Raw genomic sequence first — 24,348 nt, forward strand, 5'->3', positions numbered from 1 at the left:
CAACCTGATGGAGCTTGAGAGGTGCTACAAAGAGGAATGGGCCAAACTAAAGATAGGTGCGCAAAGCTTGTGGCATCATATTCAAGAAGACCTGAGTGTTGTGGTCCAAGTCTGGTGGGTTGTTTTGTGAATTCTGTTCTTGTATTTCCTGTCTCTTATCTTTTTTGGCCCTTTTTGCTCCCATCCTCTTCTGTCTGGTGTGGTAATGAGCCTTTCTCTCTCTCTCTTTCTTTCATTTGTCAAGGCTCTCCACTGTCAGTCCCAGTTTCCCATTTATTTGTGCCACGCACTGCCTTCTTTCCTGGGTTTCACTTCTGTTTTTATCACAGCCTTCTCTTCTAATGTTTGGTTGGACTCTTTAATCCCATCTGGTGTTCCGTTATGTTGTAGTCCCTGTCTGAGTCCTCTATCTCCCTCTCATTTCTGTTTGAGGTCCCTAAACATATTTAGTTCTGAGTCCTCTACCGCCCTCTTTTGTCTGTTTGAGGTCCCTACATGTATTTAGTTCTGAGTCCTCTTCCTCCCTCTGGTGTTTGTTTGAGGTCCCTACACATATTTTGCTCTGATTATTTCCACCTGCCAAAGTCTACAGCTGTCTCTAATGTGTTTGTATATTTAAAGGGAATTTGGTTCATCCTGGGTTGTGGGTCCATTGTTGATTGTTGTGTGTTTGGCATCCTGTCCCGTGCCTTATCTCTTACCACTGAGTCTTGTAAGTACTCTGTTTAGTAGTACCATTCTTGATTTGAACTGTGCCACTCATCTTTTTGAAGAAGCTCCATTGTGGATTCCAGGGTTTTACTTTTACCTCCTGATGAGAGATTATTATTCCTTTGTTATCCTGTGTATGAACTTTCCTGTTTTTTTGAAACATATCTACCTCAGTTTAACTCACTCTTTTGAAGAGATGATTGCTGAGTTTGTCCACTCTGCTATTAAGCAGTTCCCTACGTTTTTCTGCACTTCTAAGTCCTCTGAGTTTATCCCCTCTGCTATCAGCAGTGTCCTAAGTTTGTTCACAACTGTAAGACTCCTGTGTTTGTCTACCCTGCCGCTGATAAGCTGATTCCTGAGTTATCTGCACTTTTAGGAAAGAGTTTCCTGAGTTGTCTGCACCGTTAACAAGGAGACTCCTGGGTTCATTTGATCCTTTAAGAAAGAGATTCCTGAATTTGTCTGCCAAGAAAATTCCTGAGTTATGACTGCACCTTTTGAAGAAGCTTCAGTTAACTCTCATCTACACCCATATTGACTCAGTGTTTCTGTGAATCTCCACCATGTAAATAAACCAATCTTTTCTCCATCCTTGTGTCTGGGCTGTCCTGCACTTAAGGGTTCCTTGTCCAGTGCCACCCTGACTGTAACTCTGAGGCTGTAATAGCTACCAAAGGTGCACCAACAAAGTATTGAGAAAAGGGTGTGAATACTTATGTACATGGGACTTCTTTTTTTAATTTTGAATAAATTTACAAAACTTTCAAACTCTTTTATGTTGTCATTATGGGGTGTTGTGAGAATGCACTGTATATACAGTCTATGGTGAAGACCAGTGAACCTCCTTTTTGTTTTCTTTTGCATTTTCTTGTGATTCTATCTCAGCTAGGACAACAAGAAAATTATATTTGGACACATCCTAATCTTTAAGTCATGTATTTAAGTCATATTTCCTTTTTTTCCAAAGCAACTGTTCTTGTGGGTTTAATCAATGGACGCTTGTGGGCATTTTGTCTGATGGAAATTTGTCCTCACCATGATGATGGAAGTGAGAAGAGCCGTGCTAGTGGCCATCATGAGGAAGCTGTCAATGAACCAGGTGGACCAGATGACACCGTTGGTGACCCCCATTGCCTTCAGAGTCTCCTTCAGGCGCAGTTCCTTCTCCAGAACAATGCTCTTGACTATCACAGAGACAGAGTAGACCCAGGCCAGCACCATGAAGATTGGGAAACAACGGTTCAACGTCAGCATGAAGCTGGAGCACAAGAAAGATAATGAGATTTAAAAATTTGCTGATTGTGGAAGGTAAATGTTACAGTGTGGCTGTTATCACTTTGCTTCTGAATGACACCAAATAAAAGTCAAATTTGCAACTTTTCTGGGAATTTTCTCTCTTACAGTATTTGCTTATCAAAGACAAGTAACATACAATACAATGAAGTGTGTGTGTGTGTGTGTGTGTGTGTGTGTGTGTGTGTGTGTGTGTGTGTGTGTGTGTGTGTGTGGTGTGTGTGTGTGTGTGTGTGTGTGTGTGTGTGTGTGTGTGTGTGTGTGTGTGTGTGTGTGTGTGTGTTTTCCACTAACAGATCATCTACATAACAAGGGTAGGGCATCTGCTGTAAGTAAACTCCTAGGGGCCAGTCTTTGCCCGTGTGAGTCTTGATGACCCCATGCTCGATTATGTCTTGGAGGTAAGCAAAGCCGCCCCACACATAGCGGAGGTCATCCATAGGATCTGCTCTAGGTCCAGGGTCCCAATACCTGAACGAGACGGACTTGTTTAATGTGCAGGTTTATCATCGTTATAGGAAACTATACTTGAGTTTGTGTCTCACCTGTCTTTGATCTTATTGGTGCGTTCCACAATGTCAATATCCATCCTGATCTTGAACTTAACATGAGGTGGGACCTTGCTGGACCATGGGTAGATATTCACAAACACGAGACCTGCCCAGAACTTGCCCTCTTCCAAAAGGTCCAAGGCACGATGAGTCACTTCATTCTCATCACTCAGAGCCACAAATTTATCCAAAATTACACACTGGGTGAGAGAAGACAAGAAAGTCAAAGAAGGTTGTGTAAATGGACTGGTCAGAGGCTGGAACAAGCAAGACAAGGGTCACCAAGATAAAATAGCTTCATGAAGCCCTGGACAGTGTTAACTCACATCCACTCATCCCAAGAGTTTTATTGTCCTCTCTTACCTTGATCAAGGAAATCTGGACACACAAATAGGAACCAAATCACCAACACTTCAGTTAATGGGTAACTGACTCAACTGACAGAGCCGTGACTTGAAAAGGTGACAAGTGTAAATCTCAGAAAGAAGAACCAATTATCCATCAACTGAAGAGTTGATGATTCAAATGCCATTTGTGTTCATAAATGTCCTTGATCAATAAAAAGGAGGTAAAGATAGTGAATGTGATGTTCCACTGTACATCATTTGGTGAATCTGTTTTCAAATCATTTTAGCACCAAAATCCCCCCAAAAACCTGTTACCCAACTGAGGATTGAAATTGGGCATAAAAAATAGTGTTACAGAACACTGCGAACAATCAGGACAGCTTTAAACATGTTTTAAAATTTCATGACGTCAGGATAAATTGTGATCTAAAAATTGATAATTTGCATTTAATTGGTGGAAATTGCGCGTAATCGTGGGGTAAAATAGGTGAATGTGGACAAATGGCTGTAATATGTAATAATCAGGATCAACCGTTCTCTGAGCAGGAGCCTCCTTCTGATCCTCCTCTGCAAGATGAAACCCATGAAAAGCATGTTTTATCTTCATCAGAAGACAGGTTTGAGATTTTAACAGACATTTTAGTTTTTTGGAAAAGTGGGGGGAAACCGCCGAAGTAGGAAGTACAAAAGAATTGTGTAATGAGAATCGTACATACTGAGGTGCATTGTCAATAATCACTTACAATCATATGTAAGTGGATATAAAATAGCAGGTACTATGAATTTTACTTGCTATTTTTAAAAATTCAGGCCTGATTTCCTCAATTTTGAAATCAAGATGGAAACTGGGACCCAAAATCGGCAATGAGAGACTACCCTAAGATGAAAACCACTATTGAAAGACTTTCTTTCATTGATTTATAACAGTTTTGAGGCATATGTCGTGACATTATCCATATTTGTCAGAGTTTGGACTGTTGGATTGTGTTTGTGTTCTGTCTGTCACGTGCTCTGCTTTTCTGCTTGGGTTTTATCTGTCCTGTTTTTTCTTGTCTCTCTTTCCTGGCTCTTGGTGGTGGGTGTCTCTCTCTGTCAGGCCACACCCTGGTTCTGGGAGTTTCTCCACACACCTGTTCTTGATTTGCTGTTAATCACCTGGGTGCTTTTAAGCCTCACAGTTTGTCTTTTTCCCTCGCCAGATGGATGCGCCTCGTGCCTTCCAGCTCAGTTTTTGTATTCTTGCCTTGTTCTGTTTGCCTCATCGTTTTTGACTTCCTGCTTGTGTACCTCTACCACGCCTGATGTTTTGGATACTGTTGCTCTGCTTGGACTGCCTTTCTGTGTACCGACCCCAGCCTGTTTACTCAGTAAACACTTTTACGCCACTGAGCTGTGTTCTTGTGTCCTGCATTTGCATCCAGCCTGTCCTGCCTATCATCCCTGATAATATTATCCATCATGACTTTCATCATCCAGCCACTTTTGTTCTTGTTCACAATATGGTATATATATATATATATACAGTAGTGTTCAGAATAATAGTAGTGCTATGTGACTAAAAAGATTAATCCAAGTTTTGAGTATATTTCTTATTGTTACATGGGAAACAAGGTACCAGTAGATTCTCACAAATCCAACAAGACCAAGCATTCATGATATGCACACTCTTAAGGCTATGAAATTGGGCTATTAGTAAAAAAAAAGTAGAAAAGGGGGTGTTCACAATAATAGTAGCATCTGCTGTTGACGCTACAAACTCAAAACTATTATGTTCAAACTGCTTTTTTAGCAATCCTGTGAATCACTAAACTAGTATTTAGTTGTATAACCACAGTTTTTCATGATTTCTTCACATCTGCGAGGCATTAATTTTGTTGGTTTGGAACCAAGATTTTGCTAATTTACTAGTGTGCTTGGGGTCATTGTCTTGTTGAAACACCCATTTCAAGGGCATGTCCTCTTCAGCATTAGGCAACATGACCTCTTCAAGTATTTTGACATATCCAAACTGATCCATGATACCTGGTATGCGATATATAGGCCCAACACCATAGTAGGAGAAACATGCCCATATCATGATGCTTGCACCACCATGCTTCACTGTCTTCACTGTGAACTGTGGCTTGAATTCAGAGTTTGGGGGTTGTGTCACAAACTGTCTGCGGCCCTTGGACCCAAAAAGAACAATTTTACTCTCATCAGTCCACAAAATATTCCTCCATTTCTCTTTAGGCCAGTTGATGTTCATACAGCCTTGGCACGATCTTTTCACTGAAGTGGGTGCGCGAGGGAATTTCATAACGTGGCTCAAGCACATTAAGCAGATGTTTAAACCCCTTGTTTTGCACAACGGAGTATGGCCTCATGTCTGCAGCTATAAATACTCCGATAGCGTTTGTTATAGCTTTGGCCCTGTCAGATTCTGCTGCTAAAGGGTGTGATATGGCTTTCTCGTGCCACAATGCCGACATACCGTAATTGTTTTACCCACCACCCTTCATCCATCATCAATGTATGTGACAGGGAAGCCGAAATGCGCCCATACATGCGATTTAAATGATGCAGGGGGGTTTTCAAGCTCCTCTCCTCCTCCGCTAGCCATGACTACCGCTGTGCTTTTCTCCTTTGGATTGAACAGGTGCGCGGCCTCCACACGAACACGCCTCCTTATTTAGTTATTTATTTCGTCAACCAGTCCGCGGACCACATACATACCGAACCGCAGAGAGAAATCCGTTCGGATCACGGATCAATTATGATCCGTTGCACCACTAACCAATAAGGGAAGGATTTCGTGAAATAAGGTCTGCCTTTGTCATGCCCATGTTGTACTTTATAAAAACTATTTTAGTCCATTGTTCGAGGTTGTGAACGGATGGATCTCCTGCAAGAGAGAAGTTCTTCAGAATCCAGCCTTTTTTTTCCACTGACTTTGAATGAATTTAAAAGTGCAAAATAGCTTGACTTTGTATTTTGTGAGGGACAGTATTACAGTAAGAAAAGGGGATTTCTTCTTGATGAGATGTTAGTAAATGGTTATTAAAGGGTGTGTGCCAAAGTCATTAAAAAAACTTAAAAATACTGATACTGGTTCTCAATCCAAATGGCATTGGCGCAGGTTAATGCCATTCACACTCCTCGCACATTCACATTTGTAGTGACACTTTAGCAGCGGTTGTCTTTTCCCTGCAAAGCGTATCTGAGGCACCCTTTCACCAAAAGCTATTGCAAGCAGCGATGGCCTTCATCCAGGGGGAGACACAAAAGCCAAAACATTTATTTGCCACCACGTTCCTATGCATCACCAAACTGCCAACCCACCCGATCACAAAACACAAGCACAATTTGTCCTGCAAACAAACACAGGATGCATTGAAATTCAATAGGACAATATGCACTTAAACACACATAAGCAGCAATCACAAACACCAACTGTCCTTTTGTTCTCACACTGTAGACCCACTGTGGACTGTGATGTGCATGCATGCCACCAACGTGCAGCCGAACAGACATCAAGTTTCATTGTCGTAGATTTATAAAGCATCCTGGACCGAGTGACAGCCGTGTCTAATCGGCCTCAATCGTTCCCACTTTCCCCCGTCACACTCAAGTGCTGTAAGCTGCAGCTCGGACAAAAACAACCAGCACAAACCATCCACCCCAACCGTACTTCCAGGTGCCCCTCGTGTCACCCTCTCGGCGCAAAAGGCTTCTCATCCTGATCAGCCTTCGCAGGGAAAAGGGTCATTTTAATTTTGTTCCAAATGCATTGGCCCACTTTAATGTGTACAGCCCTGATGGAGAACTAAATGAAAGAAGGCCTGGACTGTTTTTCTTTCAATCTGCACTCCATCAGATGTAAACAAAAGCAACTTGACAGCTCATTTGTTGCTCTTGCTGTGGCCCACCTGGGTGGATTTCCAAGTGTCTGGATGGCGGACAAATCGCAGAGCCCAAAAAAAGCTTATCTAAATGCTCCCATCACAACAAGAGTGGTAGTGGGCACAAAACGGTTAGGTAACCAGTGCACTGGAATCAACATCTATTACAGACTGTGCTCATTTGAACAATTTCTTGAGTTGAACAATTTCTTGAATTGTGTTTTCCAGGAATTGAACATTCCAGGTGAAGGGTAACAGGGAAAAAAAAGATCTACATTCTTTTGGTCACAGCAACTGGAGAAAACATTTAAAAGGGGTTTTCAAATTATCTTGACCCTTTATTTTCATCTGTAAAATATAATTTCACAAGTCCTTTCAAGTTTATTTAAATGTACAATCCTTACTTAAAAAAACTAATAAGAAAAAACATAACACTTTGACCATAATGCACATAAATAATTCAGTCTCTCAAACCATGACTGATGGGTTTCACCATATTTGGTGCAGAAATTATGACTCGTGGAAAAGTTAATTAAATGTTTTCCATTTATTGCTTAATTTAATATAAAAGATATGAAGCTCTATCTTTCACCTGGGCTCGGTTTCACAAAGCAGTCTAATCTTTTAGTCTGCTAAACTTATTTAGTCGACTACGGTGAGTCGCCCAACATTATCCATCTCATCTCCATTTCACATCGATGGCTAAACTTGTAGATTAGCGATCTTATGTTAGTCAATGAGTTTCTCGGGCATAGCGGCCTTGCAAGTGCCTTTGCCAAGAAATGCCTCCAATGCGCAAGAGTTTTGTTTTCTTCTGGGTTGGTTGTTGTCTTGAACTATCCAGCCTTTGTTTTGCCTTTACAGCCTTTGTAACTGGCTTTATTAACATTTATGGACACATACGAACTGCAGAATGACGTGCTTAGCACTTAGCCTAGCAGTTGTTGTTCTACACTTCTGTCAATCTTTTTGTGCACACAACACTGCTCAGTGTAACAGCGACGCCCAGTGGCTAATGTGAGAACCGTCACAAACATCATGAGAGTTGTCTGCTACCAAAGTGGATGAAGCTCTCTTCTTTTGGAGGAATACAAGCGACGTGCAGGTGCTCTTGAGTGTTGGTACATCATAGCCGCTATTTTTTTGAGGTAAGACACTGAAGTGTTGTCGACTAAAATAAGATTAGCCTCCTCTGTACCAGCCTAAAAACTTTAGTCGGGTAGCGCGAAACTTTAGCTGACTGAACGCTTTGTGCATCAACTAATTTCAAAAATTAGTCAACTAAGAGTTTATTTGACTAAACTCGATTAGACTACTTTATGAAACTGGGCCCTGCTGCAAAACATGGAGCACACAGCACAACCCGAGAGTCATTTTCACACATGATAGTTCTAGATTTCACATCAAGCACTCACACTGTGTAAGTACAGAGTATAATTCCACTGATCTGTGCGCCCACGGATACGCTGTCTAAATATGAGGTGTTGTCAGGATCAGTCTTGGTGCATTGTTATTGTGTGGAAGGAAGCAGAAAGCAGTTGCTCCATAGACCAGCAAAAACCAGGTCTAAAGTCAAGCACAGAGTATTTGTGTTGTTTAAACATTCTGACAGGGATTATGCAGGTTCACGGTGTGCAAAGGTCAGGTCAGGTCTAGGATCATGTGTTTATGTCACATGTCACCACATCCACCACAATATGAAACTATATTGGGTCCTGGATGATAAACACCCAGGCAGACAACCAGCGCAACAGACACAATCCATGTAAGGATTTATGAACCTTACTGGTTCATGACCTCACCCCAGGGCACTTTGGTGACTGTTGTTGGCTGGAGTACCCTGACAAGTTGACTCACCTGATTGACAGGTAAGAAGCACATGTGCCTTCTATTAGAAACAAACATGGTGCATATTTGAAGTGAAGAAAAGCATAAAAATATGCTTTAATAACGTGCACCACAGCAGCTCTGACAGAGCACTGACTGGCACAACACTTGCGAAGCGAGATGGAACATACAGAAGGTCTCAGGTTCACTCCCGGACTCGCCCTTTCTGTGTGGACTTTGCATGTTCTCCCCATATTTGCATGGGTTCCCTCTGGGTACTTTAGTCCCTCCTTCTTCCAAAAACCTGCAGGTTAGGTAAATTGGTGGCTCTAAAATTGAGTGTGGCTGGGTTTGTATGTCTATATGTGTGTCAGCCAGTGGTGGGCACACTTCCGATAATCCGATAACAGATAATTATCGAAGATAATGTTTTCATTATCGGATTATCTTTTTTAAATCTTTTTTTTAATCTTTTTTATCATTTTAAAAACCATTATCGGACTACTTATCTTCCGATGAATTGTCATCCGATAACTTTTAGACCGATAACGTAGTAAACCAAGCTGAACAGCAGCAAACATTTTTAAAATTTAAAATCAGTTGAGACCTACCTTTTGAAAGTTTCCTAAGAGATGTATAGTTCTACCCTCTGCAAACAGAAGTTTGCCTAAAACTCTCGTGAATATATTATCTGGGTTTATAGATGTTATTGTATTTGCGTTTGTTAAATTCCACGCATCTTAAATCAATGTAGCAGACACGGATTATCTGGAATTTTGTTTTGGCAAGTTTTCAAGGCCTCTACTGCCATCTACTGGCCAGTAGTGTTCATGGCAGTATTCACCCTAAGTACTAAGCATCTGGGCAGCAGTAGATGGCAGTGTTCTATTTATTTTGACCCCGGTTATATCAGATGGTTGTCAAATCAACTTTTTGGCTTTACAAATGGCTTTTTTTTTTTTTTTTTTTTTTTACAAATTAAGTTTAAAAACAAAACAACAACAACAGCAAAAAACATTACAAGACAGCTCTGTGGTGTTTGCACATGCACAGTGCGAGCGTTTGGATGCTTGTAGCTTTTCAGCAGCCAGACCAGAATAATATCAAACAGGTTTGATTTTCATTCGACCATACGATCGGCAATCAGGAGGTGGTCGTGAGATGTTGAACACAGCTTGTTACTCCATGTACACTCCACAATGCAGGACTCGCAATTAACCTGAAACGCGGTCCAAAAATTTCTCACACGAATGAAAAATCATCTGAAAAAGGGCCAAAACTCACACAGTGTAAAGCCAACATTTATGTGTCAACAAAATATTGAGTGCACGTTTTACAACATCATAAAACGTGTGCACGGCACTAATAAAACGTGAGCACATTCTCTCCACATGCAAAATATTTTGCGATGACACTTCCAGGGCTCCATAAACTGTTAAAGGAGATTTTTTTAATGAAAGACGTGCGGACGGATCCGCGCGTCGGGACGCAGCCGGTGCGGTGCAGCGGCACAGGAAAAACACCTCCGTGTTGATAACCATTTGTAAAATCCAGGCGGCTTTTGATGGCTTTCAGTGGAGTGAGTATATGAGAAATTGTTTAACAGGCAGGACATGTTCCAACTTGGATAAAATGCTGAAACCGACTTCTTCTGAAACTTCTCTGTTCTCTCACGACGTCCTGGATCAATAGAGCCTGAAATGGGGAGGTTTTCAGCTTGAGCAGGCTGATGACGCTGCCTGAGAGCGCTGAGCGACGTCTCGCACCGTGAAAAGTCCTTAAAGCAACAGTATCACCTCAAAATCTCTCATCAGCCATTAAAAGTTTCACTGAAAACCAGCTTAATTTTTCAAACCGTGTCCACTGCGATGTGTCTCACAGGTTTAGAAAAAATTTTGATCAAACAACGCGCCAGTCTCTCAGCAACTTCTCAGACAAAGGAATTCCGACGAGGGGCTGGACGACTCCTCCCACAAGGAGTGCTCACAGGCGAATGACGTCACCGACAGGCGTGGAAAAACTCACGCATGCGCACGAGGGTTCAAGCATGTCTGACGTAAAAACATATGAATGAAATCCATATAGTTTTTGAAAAAAATAAAAAGGACCGTTACTTTATTGACAGCCCTCGTAGATGCGCAGTTCTATCCTCTACAAACAGAGAAGTGCTGGTTCGAGAAGAAACTGCTCTATCCTCTGCAGGCAAAAGAGAACTGGTCATAGGAAAGAAAAAAACTCATTTCTTTTGACCCCATACTGATACGCTGGCAATATCAACCAAGTCATCCAGATGCATACAGTTTTAACTTGTGGTTAAAATTTTAACCAAACTAATTTCGGACAAGTTATTTAAATTAACGTCACGTCTGAGGTTTTATAAAGTGAAAATATCAGATATATGTTTTAGTTTTAAAGTACTGCATTCATTTTGAAGGTTTTAGTGTGGACATGCTATGCCCAGTGCATTATGGGTACAGTCACGACAGGAGAAATGCATTTGAGACGCTCTGATCAGGCTCCACATGGACAACAGCACTAAAATCTTTTTATATTGTGCCTAAAACTCTCGCGAATATATTCTCTGGGTTTATAGATGTTGTTATTGTGTTTGTTTTATGTAAAAATCCCAGAAGCAGCCCAGGTTGCTTCTCCAAAAGCCAAAAAGTCTGTTAAATTGTGATTCAGGCCATGTGATATAATCGGCGTCAAAATGCATAGAACACTGTCATCTACTGGTGACCGGTTATATCACAGTGTTGTCGACTGCACGATTTTAAAATTATCTGTAGGTTTCCAAAACCTGAGAGACCACACACGTGGAGATAAAAATAAAAAAAACATAGATCTGACAGGTTTAGTTGTACAGTGTGTGGTGTCAGCCACACGGTAAAAACAACACACACAAATAGATTTCGCACATGAACATTCCCAGGTCAGACACCTCGCTTTCTGATTTCCTGCATGTCACATTTAACTCCTCACATCCTTCTTAACACACCACACACGGCAAGAATATCTGATAAGATTATATTTAGTGTCATCACGATTGTCGGGGCGTCCTTAAGATTGTAGGAAAAGGGGAAGATCGGGTCCGATATCGGCCTAATTATATCGGCCTAATTATCTTGCCATGTGAACCAGGCTTGATGTTATGACACCTCACAGAGTGACTGATTAATTCGTTATTATGACGCCGCACGGAGCCGCTAACCGATCGGATTTTATGACACCACACGGAGCGACTAATTAATTTGTTTTGACACCACACAGAGCCGCTAACCGATCGGATGTTATGACACCACACGGAGCGACTGATTAATTCGTTTTGACACCACACAGAGCTGCTAACCGATCGGATGTTATGACGCTGCATGGAGCGACTGATCGATGTGTTATTGACGCCGCACCGCAAAGTTCATCAACCAAAATACCAACATTCTGGGCACAATGAACATGTTTTCACTATTATTTAATTTCTTTGTGTCACTGACATCGTTATTCAAGCATTCAAATATCGCCACACAACTCCAACCACACACAAGAAAGTTTTTTGACAGTTCTTGTTATTGAAAGAAACCTTGTCTCCCTAACCGGATAGAGTTATGATGTCACCATGCGTGTGCTTAGGCGCTGTCTAGCGGATCTTCAAAATTTCTTTCTTTTTTTTTATACAAATGAAAAAAAATGACATATTTTACAAAAGTATGTTTATTTGTAAACACCAACAAATGCTACATTGACTCACTTGTGTTGGTTTTTACATCGAATGAATGAATCAACCAATCAGTATGAGCAGAGGCTTAGTTACCCATAATCCCTTTGGGCATCTGTGTGTTAATGTTCAAGTTTTCAGAATTAGTGCATTATTTTAAAATTAACAGATATGTGTTATATATCACTTTGTACATTTTAAGAGATCACATTAGTGTAGTTATGCTATCCGGAATAATTTTATTTATAAAGCAAAACCATAATTCAAACCTGCTTTCCATTTCAAGACCTCTGCCTCATCGTTGGACCACTGTATCCTGTCAGGGTAAATGATGTTTTCCTACAGCAGGGGCAGAGCGCACAAAGACAAGTGCTGGCTCATTTGTTGTTTGGGTTTATGATCGCCTTTGATTTATTAAAACTCTGGCAGTTTTTAAAGTCAAAATCAGCTTTAGTAGCTGAGAGTGTTGTTGCTGTTCATTTGGCTGCTCCCAGTTTTGTTCGGGGTCGCCACAGCGGATACAGCCAGATCCGCATTGGTAATTGGCACAAGTTTTATGCCGGCTGCCCTTCCTGACGCAACTCCAGTTTTACCTGGAGAAACACACACAGCCGCTGGTGTTCCAAAGAGGTCTCCCATCCAAGTACTAACCAGATCCTGCTCTGCTTAGCTTCTGAGATCTGACGGGATCAGGCTGACACAGAGCAGACCGGCTGCTTAGTAGCTGAGAGTGTATGGGAGGAAAAATTGAAAGTTATTGGTTATCTGTAGCTTCCGATAAGTTTTTAGCCAGTTTATTGGTTTAGCGTTAAAAAAAGATAACTTTTCAGTTAGCTGATTACCAGTTAGCGAAGCTAACTTTTTGGTTAGCTGTGCCCACCACTGCTTACTACATACTATGTGTGAAGGGGCCCTAAAATTGGAACCTCCATCCAATTTTGGTGGTGTAGTTAAATCCATAACAGAAAAATGAGAGTGATTGAGGCACTTTTGATTGAGATGTAATGCAAAATGTACACCAAATGAGCATTTCAATATTAATTTGAATGTCCACAAAATCCACAATTCAGATCAGATCCAAATCAAACTTTGCCGGACAATACTGAGTGCCAGTCTGCACCTCACGTTCAAATGTGGGTGTGATTGTGGTACGTTTGATTAAAATATGTCATGTTTTAGCCTTGGACCTGCCTAGAATCTGTTTTTGCCCCCCAGTCTCCGTCCATTTCCCTGTCTTGGTCCTTCTGTTCAGCTCTGAGTGTTTATTTTCTGTTTCTTCCACTTTGGTCTTGGTTTTATGATTTGTTACACTTCAGCCACTTCTTGAGTTCTGTTCTAGTTTAGTCTTCATCCTTTACTTTCTGGTTATTCAGTCACTCTGTCTTGAGCACATTTGTCCCTTAGGTTTTTCTGTACACTCTGGTCACATGTTGAGTTCTCATCTAGTTTAAATCCAGCCTTTAATTTTCTGTTCTGTTTCTGTTTTTTCATTTGTTTATTCTGTTTCCCTCACATTTGTATTTTAGGTATCATTATTTCCTAATTGTTTTAACATTTGTTTTGTCACTGTCAGATTCGTCTTTTTGCTGCTTTTGTCTGACACGCCCACCTGTCACTCCATTCGTCTCGGCCAGCCACGCCTTCTTTTCTGCACCTGCATCTCATCACGCCCTGATTATCCTCTGCTTTTAAACCCCTTGTTCTCCACTACTCACTGCTAGTTCGTTGTGCGTTTTGCCTTGTTCCAAGCCTCTCGTGTGTTTTCTGCCATAGTCTGTTTTCTTGCCGTGTATGACCTTCACCTGTCTTGACCTTGCCTTTTGCCTGAGCCAGTTAACCTGCTTCTCTGTGCCTGAATCCTGCTTGTTTTTTGACTCCGCTTTTGCCTCCTCCGATACACCTGTTTGCCCGTGCTGGAACTCTGCTTGTTACTGACCACGCCGCGGCCTCATGACTGTCTGTACCTCCACCTGCCTGCTTGTCACCCAGTGTATCGACCAGAGCCTGTTTTTGATTAAACCTTTTTCTAAATCCCACCTCTGAGCAATGAGTCTGCATTTGTGTCCACCTGCCTGTCGTGCCAAGTCCTCACAGTTCCTGACAAAATATACTGTAAAATATACATTAAATGGGATTTTCAATGTTAAATTTAAATGGCCACAAAATCTGTAATTTGGATCAGATCTGGATCAAACTTTTAATAAGGGCCCCTTCACATATAACATGACATTGGGCGAAAGAAGCAGAAATCGGAAGAAAATCCGCCAACAAAAAATGAAATGGGGAACCGCAAAACATTCTACCTGCTGTCAGGAGGGACGCACAGTCAGACAGGCGTGCGCGATACAACGACAACGGTTTCATGCACGGTTGTGTGCATGCACAAATACAGTGCAAGCAGCTGAGTGTGTGGCACCACATCGCACCATTGCTGTAGGGGAAAAAAATGAAAACCACACACCATAAAAAACACCACAATTTCTAATACTTAATCCCTTTTATCGAGCAGACAATACAAGTATGATCCTTCTGTTCCTCTGTATATGACCCGTAGTCATAGGCGTACAGTCATGAAATGACATGAATGAAGCAGTGCACTCTTATTATGTCCACATCTGCTGGCTCTGCATGTCCAATGAGGGGCGCGTTGAAGCACAGACAACGCGTCATGTGGACCATAGCTCGTGAGTGACGTTACATTCAGATCGTCAGCTGAGTGTACACATGATCAGATGGTTCTTTTCACCTGGCACAGCCTGCGATGTGCACTCTGTGCACTCGCTCCAGCCTGTTGTAAAGGTGATATATGTTTTTATGTATTTCCACGTGAGGACAGCAAGCACATGCACGTGTTGGGGGAGCGGGAGCGGGGGTGCGATACACACACAAGCCATATGTGGGGGGGCACGATACACACGTACACCACATGTGTTGATAGGGGAATGATACACTGGCATGCCATGTGTTGGGGGGGTGGCACAGCCGCACCCATGTTTTGCTTGGTGACGCCACAGTCATGGAGTACTAAGACAATTTTCACAAACAGCTCGAATGTGATCATCTGCTGTCTACACTCATGCTGGGATTGTGAATAGTCCGCCTTTTCTAAGAATATGAATACTCACATCCCCATATTGATTAAGCATACGAATGGTGCTGTCTGTGAGGTTGATGATGTCCCGCCAGTCAAAGTCAGGCATGCCGACAGGACGGTCCTCTGGCGAGCCATTGTGCAGGAAGTTGAGGACATGTTTGGAAAAGAATGGCACCTCCTCCAGGCTTCTGTCAATAAAGTCCATCACTGCTGGATTGTTGATGGTGTCCTGAAATCGTAATTAATTGTAACAAGTTGTTAGAACTTACTTTTCTCATTTAAACCACCACGTTTTGTAGAACCAGTTGACATAACCACATTAAATAAATAAATGTAAAATTTTTTAGAGCCTGTGTGACATCAGCAGTAAAAAACCTGACTGAAGCCAACTTCTGAAACTGATGATAGGTTAATAGAAACCCATATTCCTATGTATGTACTGTCTAATATGCAGTAAGGGAACAAATATTATACAAATAATGGATGGTAAGGAGTCCATCATAGAGAAATATTGGACGACTTGCCATCCATCAATCATTATGTTCTCCAGCCCCCTCCCAAATTAAGCAAACAACAAAGAGTCAAGTAAATTAGATCAATTTATTTAGTTGTGAACAGCATATGATTGATTCTGATGCGATGAATGCTTCTAAAACATCAGTAGCGTGCTTGTCTACCTTCTCAGTGTTTTTGTCATCCTTGGAGTTCAATATTTCCACCAGTTCCTCCTCTGTGAACTCAGCAAACCTCGCTGGCAGACGACTTTCTGCTGTTGTTGACATGTTTGTTGCCATTTTTCAACCAGCGTCTGTCAGCTAGTTCCTGACCGTCGTATGCCGCGCTCTGATTGGCTAGCTGTTGACAGTAAGCTCCAACACCATTGGTCTAACACCGATCCAATGTAACTTTTGGTCCTAGCCTTTTTGGATCCTTTTGGATGCAACATAACTTTCTGGCGCCAAACATGCCAAAATACAGGTAAATGATGGACAGAAAGGCTAATCTGTGATTGGCTATTGTAATCTGAGTGGAGAACATATAAATATAATTGAATGGACAGACAGACATATAACTGAATGTGGAATTGGGTCTGAATTTTTTTTGGCTTTTTCTTATTTATAGGTACTTGTTGTTGCTTTTATTACTTATTAATTATATGTTATTAATGCATTGAGGAGTTGACAGGAAAAAAAAAAAATCAGTTTATACTGCATATGCCAAGTATGCAAATACTCTGTCTAAAGTGACAACAAAGGAAATCTTGAATCCCGATACAAGATGGATGGCTAGTTGAGTCCATCCCCTTCAGGTTTTGAACACAATAGCGCCAAAACGATAAATGCTATCATCTTGTAACTCACTAAATTCAAATGTCAAATAATGACGACAGTCCCTTTCATACATGGTGAACTTTGATGGACCAAATCAATCAAAATAGCACATTTGTTTTGCCTATGTAATATCCCACACATTTGCCCCCTGCTAGCTTGTGCATGCTGGATTGATGATGGGTATACTAGCAAGTATGATCTGTAAAACAGACCTTTCTAAACATAAATCCATTAAATCAGAGAATTAAACCATTGGGCAGTGCAGTCTCGTTTGAGGGCGGGTGCTAAAGGGGTAAAATATGACGCACATGACGTACTTTCTCTACTCCCAGGGACAGAAACATAGCACTTTCTCTGAGCCGTTGAGCAAATTACACCCAAACAAAGTGAAATTGCAAAGAAAAAGTAGGAATGCGGTAGAAAGTGGACATGTGTTATGGTTTGTTTATGACCCGGAGTTCAAACGTGCCGAGGCGATTGTGCAGGCGAGAGAACACTCTGGTTAGCTGTGTAGGCTAACACGACGTCTCACATTTGCCTCGTCTTTCCTTCTCCACTGGGAACTAAAAAAAACTGTGCTTTTTGCAACTGCTTTTTTTGAACTGGTAATTGCAGCCAAAAACAAAACAGTACACCATTTTCTCATGTGAAGTTATGCTGTGTACATATTGCACAACGGGAGCAGCTGTCCCCATAAGTGGCCAAATCCCACGACATCACACAGGGTTCAAACGAGACAGCGCTTCCCTATTACTTTCTGATTGCTTCATAGCAGTTACATTCTGAAAGTCACATGACATGGTCATAACCCCACACAAAGGTGCACCGCTCTGCATCACTCAGCACACTTTGTGGCATTCAATCCATTTTACCATGAATGCACACTCTTGCACTGGTATAACACATGTGGCTATTGATTCATTGTAACGAAAACCAGGATTCCAACATTTGCTCCATTTCTCACCATGTATGCAATAACATTCACAGGGCTGTATATAGGAATGTGAAAGGGGGGGTTTAAATCCTTGAGTTGGGGGTCCAGTGGGCTGCAGGGCCCCCGGTGGGGTCAAGGGGCAACGACCTCGTGGGGGGCTTAGGGGGGCGAAGCCCCCCGAAGCAGAACCTTTTTGAGGATTTTGAGGAGTAAAAAGCTACATAAATTTAATTTGAAACCCAAAATGTATCATTTTAGGAAATACATTTTTAGATACAAATAGTCCTTGCTTGGGATTGGATCAGTTGCCATAAGAACCACCCAGGAAGAACCAAGATAACATTAATGCAAACTTTATACCTGCCTGTCGGTTGCGAATGACGCAACCGACAGGCGTGAAAAAACTCACGCATGCGCATGAAGGTTCAAGCTTGGCTGATGCAAGTGCACATGATTCAAATCCATATAGGTTTTGCAAAAAATAAAAAGGTCGGATAGTTTTCTAACAGACCTCGTATTTAGTGGTATTAATATTCGCGTTTACATTATGAATATTTACATATATGTACGTTATGTATTAAAATAGCGGTATTTAATTTGGCGACCTTGTTTAACTCGCGAAATTCGCATAATAAATCCCATGCGAATATTTGCACCTTTACAGTATTTGCAACAGGAAGGAAAAGCTCCCTTTATTTCTCAGCTTATACAAACATGTTTTTACAAACCAGACAAGTGTAATTGTTTGTCTACATGGGTATTTACAAGCCTACTAATCTGTTTGATATCAGAGGAGGATAGGGACCAGGGAGCAAAAATTCTCAACCCCCATGGGAAAAGTTTATCTAGCAGTTTCCCCTTTCATCACTTAAGGGTTTACTCTGGCAGAGGAAATTGAAACTTGAGGGTGTGTGATGATAGCTGTGTAACAGTTAGTGCTTGTTGCTTATTATCAATGAAAAGAAAATACATAACGTTGATATCCAGATCAGAAAAATATCAGCAGAATTCTCGGGGGGGGGGGGTTCGGTTGAACCCCCTGAACCCCCTCTATATATGGGCATGATTCAATAACAAAACCAATCCTGTCAACTGCTATATTGTTTATATACATAAGGTATAATGTGTTAAAACCATTTCTGTGATTTCAGTTTTGTTCATTCTGTGTCACAATGTGTTGTTGTTATACCCGAATCATCTTTGTTTGAATTCCATCCTGGAAGAAAGCCCATATCTGAGGAGCTACTTCCTCCCAGGCTTTCACCATAATCTTCAGCCTCTCCAGCTCCTCGAATGTTGTGTTTGCCTGTCGGATATATGGGGAGTTTAAGATGTTTGGAAAAACACGTAAAATTGATTCACACCTGTCCAGATGTAAATGCATACACACACACACAGAGACAAAATTTGTTTTCTTCAATATTTTTCCAAGTGCTTTTTTTGCAGAGCAAGCAAGGAAGTTTTAACACAGCACTTTCAAACATCCTAGTTACATTTTGGATGCTACAGAAACAATATTACTTCACTAAAACCAATGACGACCAGGGTCAACATTATTAGACCCTTAAGAACTGACCTTTTTGTTGAACCATAGCAGAAACCACTGTTGTGCAATGATGTGCTTTAACTTTGTAATTGTCATGTACTGTGTGGTCATGCCTTGGTTGGGGTTCTGTTTCTTTTTCTGTGTAGTTCCTGCATTGTTAGTATGGTCTGATTGGGGAAGATGTTGGTTTGTGCTGTATGTGTGACTTCTCTTGCTGGGTGTTTCCTGCTTGGGTTTCTCTGTCCCTATTTCTCTTATCTGTCTCACTTGGTGCTTGGGGGGAGAGGGTCACACTCTGTCTAGGCCACACCCTGTTCTGGTTCTTTCCACAGTTCTTCCTAATCTGTAGCTCACTACTTGGTGTATTTAAGCTTCACTGGTTGCACTGATAATTTGCCTGATCGTTGCACTTTGTGCCCTCGCTTTCAGCTCCGTTCTTTGTATTGTTCAAGTCCTGCTGCCATGTGTGCTTTTGACCCTCTGCCTGTTTTTCTCGACCACGCTGCTCGCCTGATGCTTTCGATCTGTTTGCTATTCTTGGACTGCCTCTTTGTGTACCGGACTCCATTGATAACTTCAGTAAACATCTTATTGAAGCAGAACTTCTGTGTCCAGTCTCGCATTTGTCTCCAGCCATCCCAGCTACAGTATCCTGTCAGAACGATCAGGCCAACGATGGAGACAGTGGACTCGGACCATTCCAGTTGGTGGTTCACCACCATAACCGCCAGCTGGCAGAACAGGAGGATTGCCTCACAGCTATAAGTGCTGGTTTATCAGATCTCGCCAAGAGGCAGGACACTTTTGTGACTTCTGTGAGTGCTCAGATCGATCAACTGGTTGCCACCTTGACTCATCAGGCCTCGTCCATCCCAGTCACCACCAATCCACCACCACCAGGACCAAGTGCTGCCCTGTCTGTGCTTTCAGCGCCCCCTGTTTGCAACCAGCTTTCACGGCCAGAACGGTTCTCTGGAGAATCCGGAGACACAAACCCGTCCTCACTCAGTGTTACCTCCATTTTGAATTAGCGTCAGCAATGTTTCCGTCCAACAGGACAAAGATTGCATTCATTATTACTCACCTGACCGGCCGGGCAGCAGCATGGGCTTCGGCAGAGTGGAGCAGGCAGTCTCCAGCTTGTGACTCCCTACAGGCGTTCAAGACAGCATTCCTCCAGGTGTTCCAACACACATCACTGGGCCAGGAAGCGGCCCGTTTCCTGATGTGGCTTTGTCAAGGAAACCGACGCATCGCAGATTATCCCATTGACTTCCGCATCTTGGTGGCTAAGAGCGAGTGGAACCCGGCTGCTCTCCACAATGTGTTTTTCCAAGGCCTGTTGGCACAAATCCAGGATCAACTAATTGCTGTCGACCTCCCGGAAGAGCTGGGCCAGCTGATAGCACTGGCTATCCGCACCGACCACCGGCTGGCGGACCGGCCTCGACATGACTTACGCCCCCCATCCCAGCGCTCGGAGGCGTTCCCTGCTCATCACACCGGGACCTCCTCCTCCAGATCCGGCTCCAGTTCATCTCACTCTCCCCCGGAGGAACCCATGCAGTTGGGATGCACCCGGCTGTCCACAGAGGAGCGGCAGCGCCGAAGAGACCAGGGCCTGTGTTTTTACTGTGGTCAAGCAGGTCATGTGGTCACAGAATGCCAAGCCAGGAGTGCTCCCGTGCGGTCGCTATCGGTACGACAGGTGAGTCAGAATTCCATAACTTCAATTTCTCCCCAAAATGTTATCATGGCGAGCTTTGTTTCCGATCATTCGTCATGTTCTGTACCGGTATTTATTGATTCTGGTTCCAATGCTAATTTACTGCAATCCTCTCTTGCCAGGTCTCTACACCTTAAGCTGTACCGTCTCTCACGTCCGCTGGTTATGTCTGCCGTAGATGGCCATGAACCCGGTCAAATCACTCATCGCACCCAGTCTGTTCAGTTGCTCATAGCCGGTACACATTCTGAAACCATAAGCTTTCACGTATTTGATAGAATGACTCACTCTGCCATTTTGGGGCATCCCTGGCTAAAAAAACACTGTCCACAGATAGACTGGTCTGCGGGACGAATCAATTCTTGGGGTCCCGCTTTTTCAGGGCGATGTATAGTCACGTCCACAAGGATCACCTGTTCTCCTAATCCTGATCTTATTGGAGTTCCTCCGAATTATCACGACCTAGCAGAAGTGTTTAGCAAAGCAAGGGCTAAATCGCTTCCTCCACACAGAGCTTATGACTGTGCTATTGAGCTGCTTCCCGGGGGCAGCCCTCCTTGAGGGAAGTTGTTTTCTCTGACTGCACCTGAATGCATCGCCATGAATGTTTACATCTGTGAGTCTTTAGAGGCTGGCTTGATTCGTCTGTCATCCTCACCCTCTTTTTTGTCGAAAAGAAAGACAAGTCACTCCAGCCCTGTATTGACTATAGGGGACTTAATGACGTTACAGTTAAGAACCGTTATCCCCTACCACTAATCGCTACCGCATTTGAGCTACTAGAGGGCACCAAAATCTTCACTAAACTCGATCTCCGCAATACGTACCATTTAGTGCGGATTAAACAAGGTGATGAATGGAAGACTGCATTCAACACTCCCACCGGTCATTATGAGTATTTAGTGATGCCCTGTTATGTGTCGGACGCAGCTCGGAGAACCGACCAGCGTTTGAAGGACCCAGTATGAAATAAGCAGAGCACGGTACAAAGGCTAACTGAATTTAATACATAACAGTGAAAATATAATAACAGAAAGGTGCGGTCTGGCGTGGTGCGCTCCCAGCAGCGCTAACGGTCTGGAGCCAGAAGCTGTTTCGGACCCAAGGACCCCGCCGACACCCCCCAGGTGGCCGCAACAACCGAGTCTGTGAAAGAAGGAACCATTATGTGAGTCCACACTCTACACACAGAACACTTAAAGGTGTACAAACAGCAAACACTTCCTGGCTTGATTGCTGATCAGCTTCCCAACCTGCAGGCATGGAACATCCAGTTCACAAAACTCCACTGCAGTGGAAGCTGATACATGACTAACAAACAGCTCAATACAATAAGGTGTGAGGGACACCACATTTACTGACTGTATAACTGTTAGTCACAAAATCTAACGTACCTCAGGAAGTGTGCTGACGAGCGTGAGACCTCACCCCCTCCTCTTTCACAGACTGTGCATCAAACCTGGACGTTCTCAGCATCCGCTGTTGATGAGATGGCTCCCAAGACGACGATCTCACCCGTCTGGTCACAAGGTCGAGTCTCTGGCAAATACACACTGTGCACTCCAGTCTTAAATGCCAACATGTTCCACTCCATCCAGATGCACCACAGCTGTGAGTCCTGACGAGTCGCAGGTGATCAGGGTGAGGTCCTGACAGCCTCAGCAACACAGCCACTCAGTCCCAAATGCACGCCACCTGGGAGGAAACCAAAAGACAAACAAACCGGCAGCCAGGCCCCCCCAGCCATATAACAATGCCCTTTGGCTTAACCACTGCTCCTGCTGTGTTTTAAAATCTGGTCGATGTTTTATGGGACTTCCTGAATAAGTTTGTGTTTGTATATTTAGACGACATTCTGATCTACTCTCCCGATGTTGATGCTCACTTCCGATATGTGTGTTTAGTCCTTGAAACTTTATTACGCAATCAGTTGTTTATCAAAGCCGAGAAATGTGAGTTTCATAAATCGACAATATCATTTTTAGGATTCGTAATTTCCTCAGGAAAGATTCAGATGGACGCAGAAAAAGTAGCCGCAGTGCGTGAGTGGGCAATTCCAAGGGACCGTAAGGAGGTCCAAAGGTTTCTGGGCTTTGCTAATTTTTACCGAAAGTTCATTCGTAATTTTAGTTCAGTGGCAGCTCCTTTACACAAGTTAACCTCATCCCTCCAAACCTTTCATTGGTCGCCAGAGTGTGACGAAGCTTTTCAGGTCCTAAAGAAACGGCCCCCGTGCTTCTCCTCCCTGACCCCGCCAGACAGTTCGTGGTTGAAATTGATGCTTCCGATGTTGGTATCGGGGCCGTTTTGTCCCAGATCGATCCTGTAGATAAAAGGTTACATCCTTGTGCCTTTTTATCAAGAAAATTAAGTCCAGCTGAACGCAATTACCATATCAGCGATCGCGAACTGTTGGCGGTCAAAGTGGCCTTGGAGGAGTGGCGCCACTGGTTGGAAGGGGCACAAGTACCATTTTTAGTATGGACTGATCATAAGAACCTCGAATACCTGCGCTCTGCTAAGAGACTTAATTCCAGACAAGCTCGGTGGTCAATTTTTTTCAGTCGGTTCAATTTTATGCTATCATTTAGGCCGGGATCCAAGAACGGCAAGCCAGATGTTCTCTCCCGACAGGAGGACCCGTCGGAAGAAACGTCAGACCCTGACACTATCCTACCCGCATCCTGTTTCCTCTATGCGCTCACTTGGGACATTGAGACCAAGATCCGGACCGCCACACAAGACCTTCCTGTCCCTCAGGGTTGTCCTCCGGGTAGGCTGTTCGTTCCGGATACATTACAAGGTGAGATCATATCTTGGGCACACAACATTCGTTTCGCCTGCCATCTGGGTATCAATAACACGGTAACTCTCATCCGAGAAAGGTTCTGGTGGCCGCAATTACTTTCTGACATCACTGAATACGTTGGGGCTTGTCCTACCTGCGCAATGTGCAAGTCCTCTACTACCTCTACTTCTACCTCTACTGCTTCAGTGCATTTGGAACTGGGAATCTCCTTAAGGTGGAAGAAACCATGAAGAAAGAAGGCTATGTGAAGATTCTGAAAGAAAACCTCAAGCAGTCAGCAGCAAAACTGGGTCTGGGTAATCTTTTTGCCTTACAAGATGACAGCAACCAAAAAGATGCGTCTCCTGGTGAAGAACTACCTCCAGAACATGAACATTACTGACCAGCGTGCACAAAGCGCCGACTTGAATCCCACTGAAAATCTGTGGGGTGAACTGAAGACCAAGGTCCATACAAAAGACCATCAAATCTGGAGGAGCAGGTTTCGGCCCTGTATTTGTTCTAGTTCTCACTGGTTCATTTTTCTTTTTCCACCGTCTGCCCCATTTTGATTTTATTACTGTTTTATTTTGGTCTGTTTATT

At 43.0% G+C, this 24,348-nt stretch overlaps 1 protein-coding gene across 1 annotated transcript in view; it reads right to left on the reverse strand.

Moving 5' to 3' along the window:
- LOC117511711 (retinal-specific phospholipid-transporting ATPase ABCA4-like) overlaps positions 1 to 24,348 on the reverse strand; it is a 210,397-nt gene that overhangs the window by 136,189 nt on the left and 49,860 nt on the right. Inside the window, exons 11-15 of the mRNA XM_034171629.1 lie at positions 18,874 to 18,990; positions 15,451 to 15,648; positions 2,553 to 2,758; positions 2,302 to 2,478; positions 1,750 to 1,972 (exon numbers count right to left, since the gene is read on the reverse strand). Of these exons, the coding sequence (XP_034027520.1) occupies positions 1,750 to 1,972; positions 2,302 to 2,478; positions 2,553 to 2,758; positions 15,451 to 15,648; positions 18,874 to 18,990 (921 nt within the window). The remainder of the gene's footprint in view (positions 1 to 1,749; positions 1,973 to 2,301; positions 2,479 to 2,552; positions 2,759 to 15,450; positions 15,649 to 18,873; positions 18,991 to 24,348) is intronic.

The sequence above is a fragment of the Thalassophryne amazonica genome, chromosome 1 (assembly GCF_902500255.1).
Source record: "Thalassophryne amazonica chromosome 1, fThaAma1.1, whole genome shotgun sequence".
Classification (NCBI taxonomy): Eukaryota; Metazoa; Chordata; class Actinopteri; order Batrachoidiformes; family Batrachoididae; genus Thalassophryne; species Thalassophryne amazonica.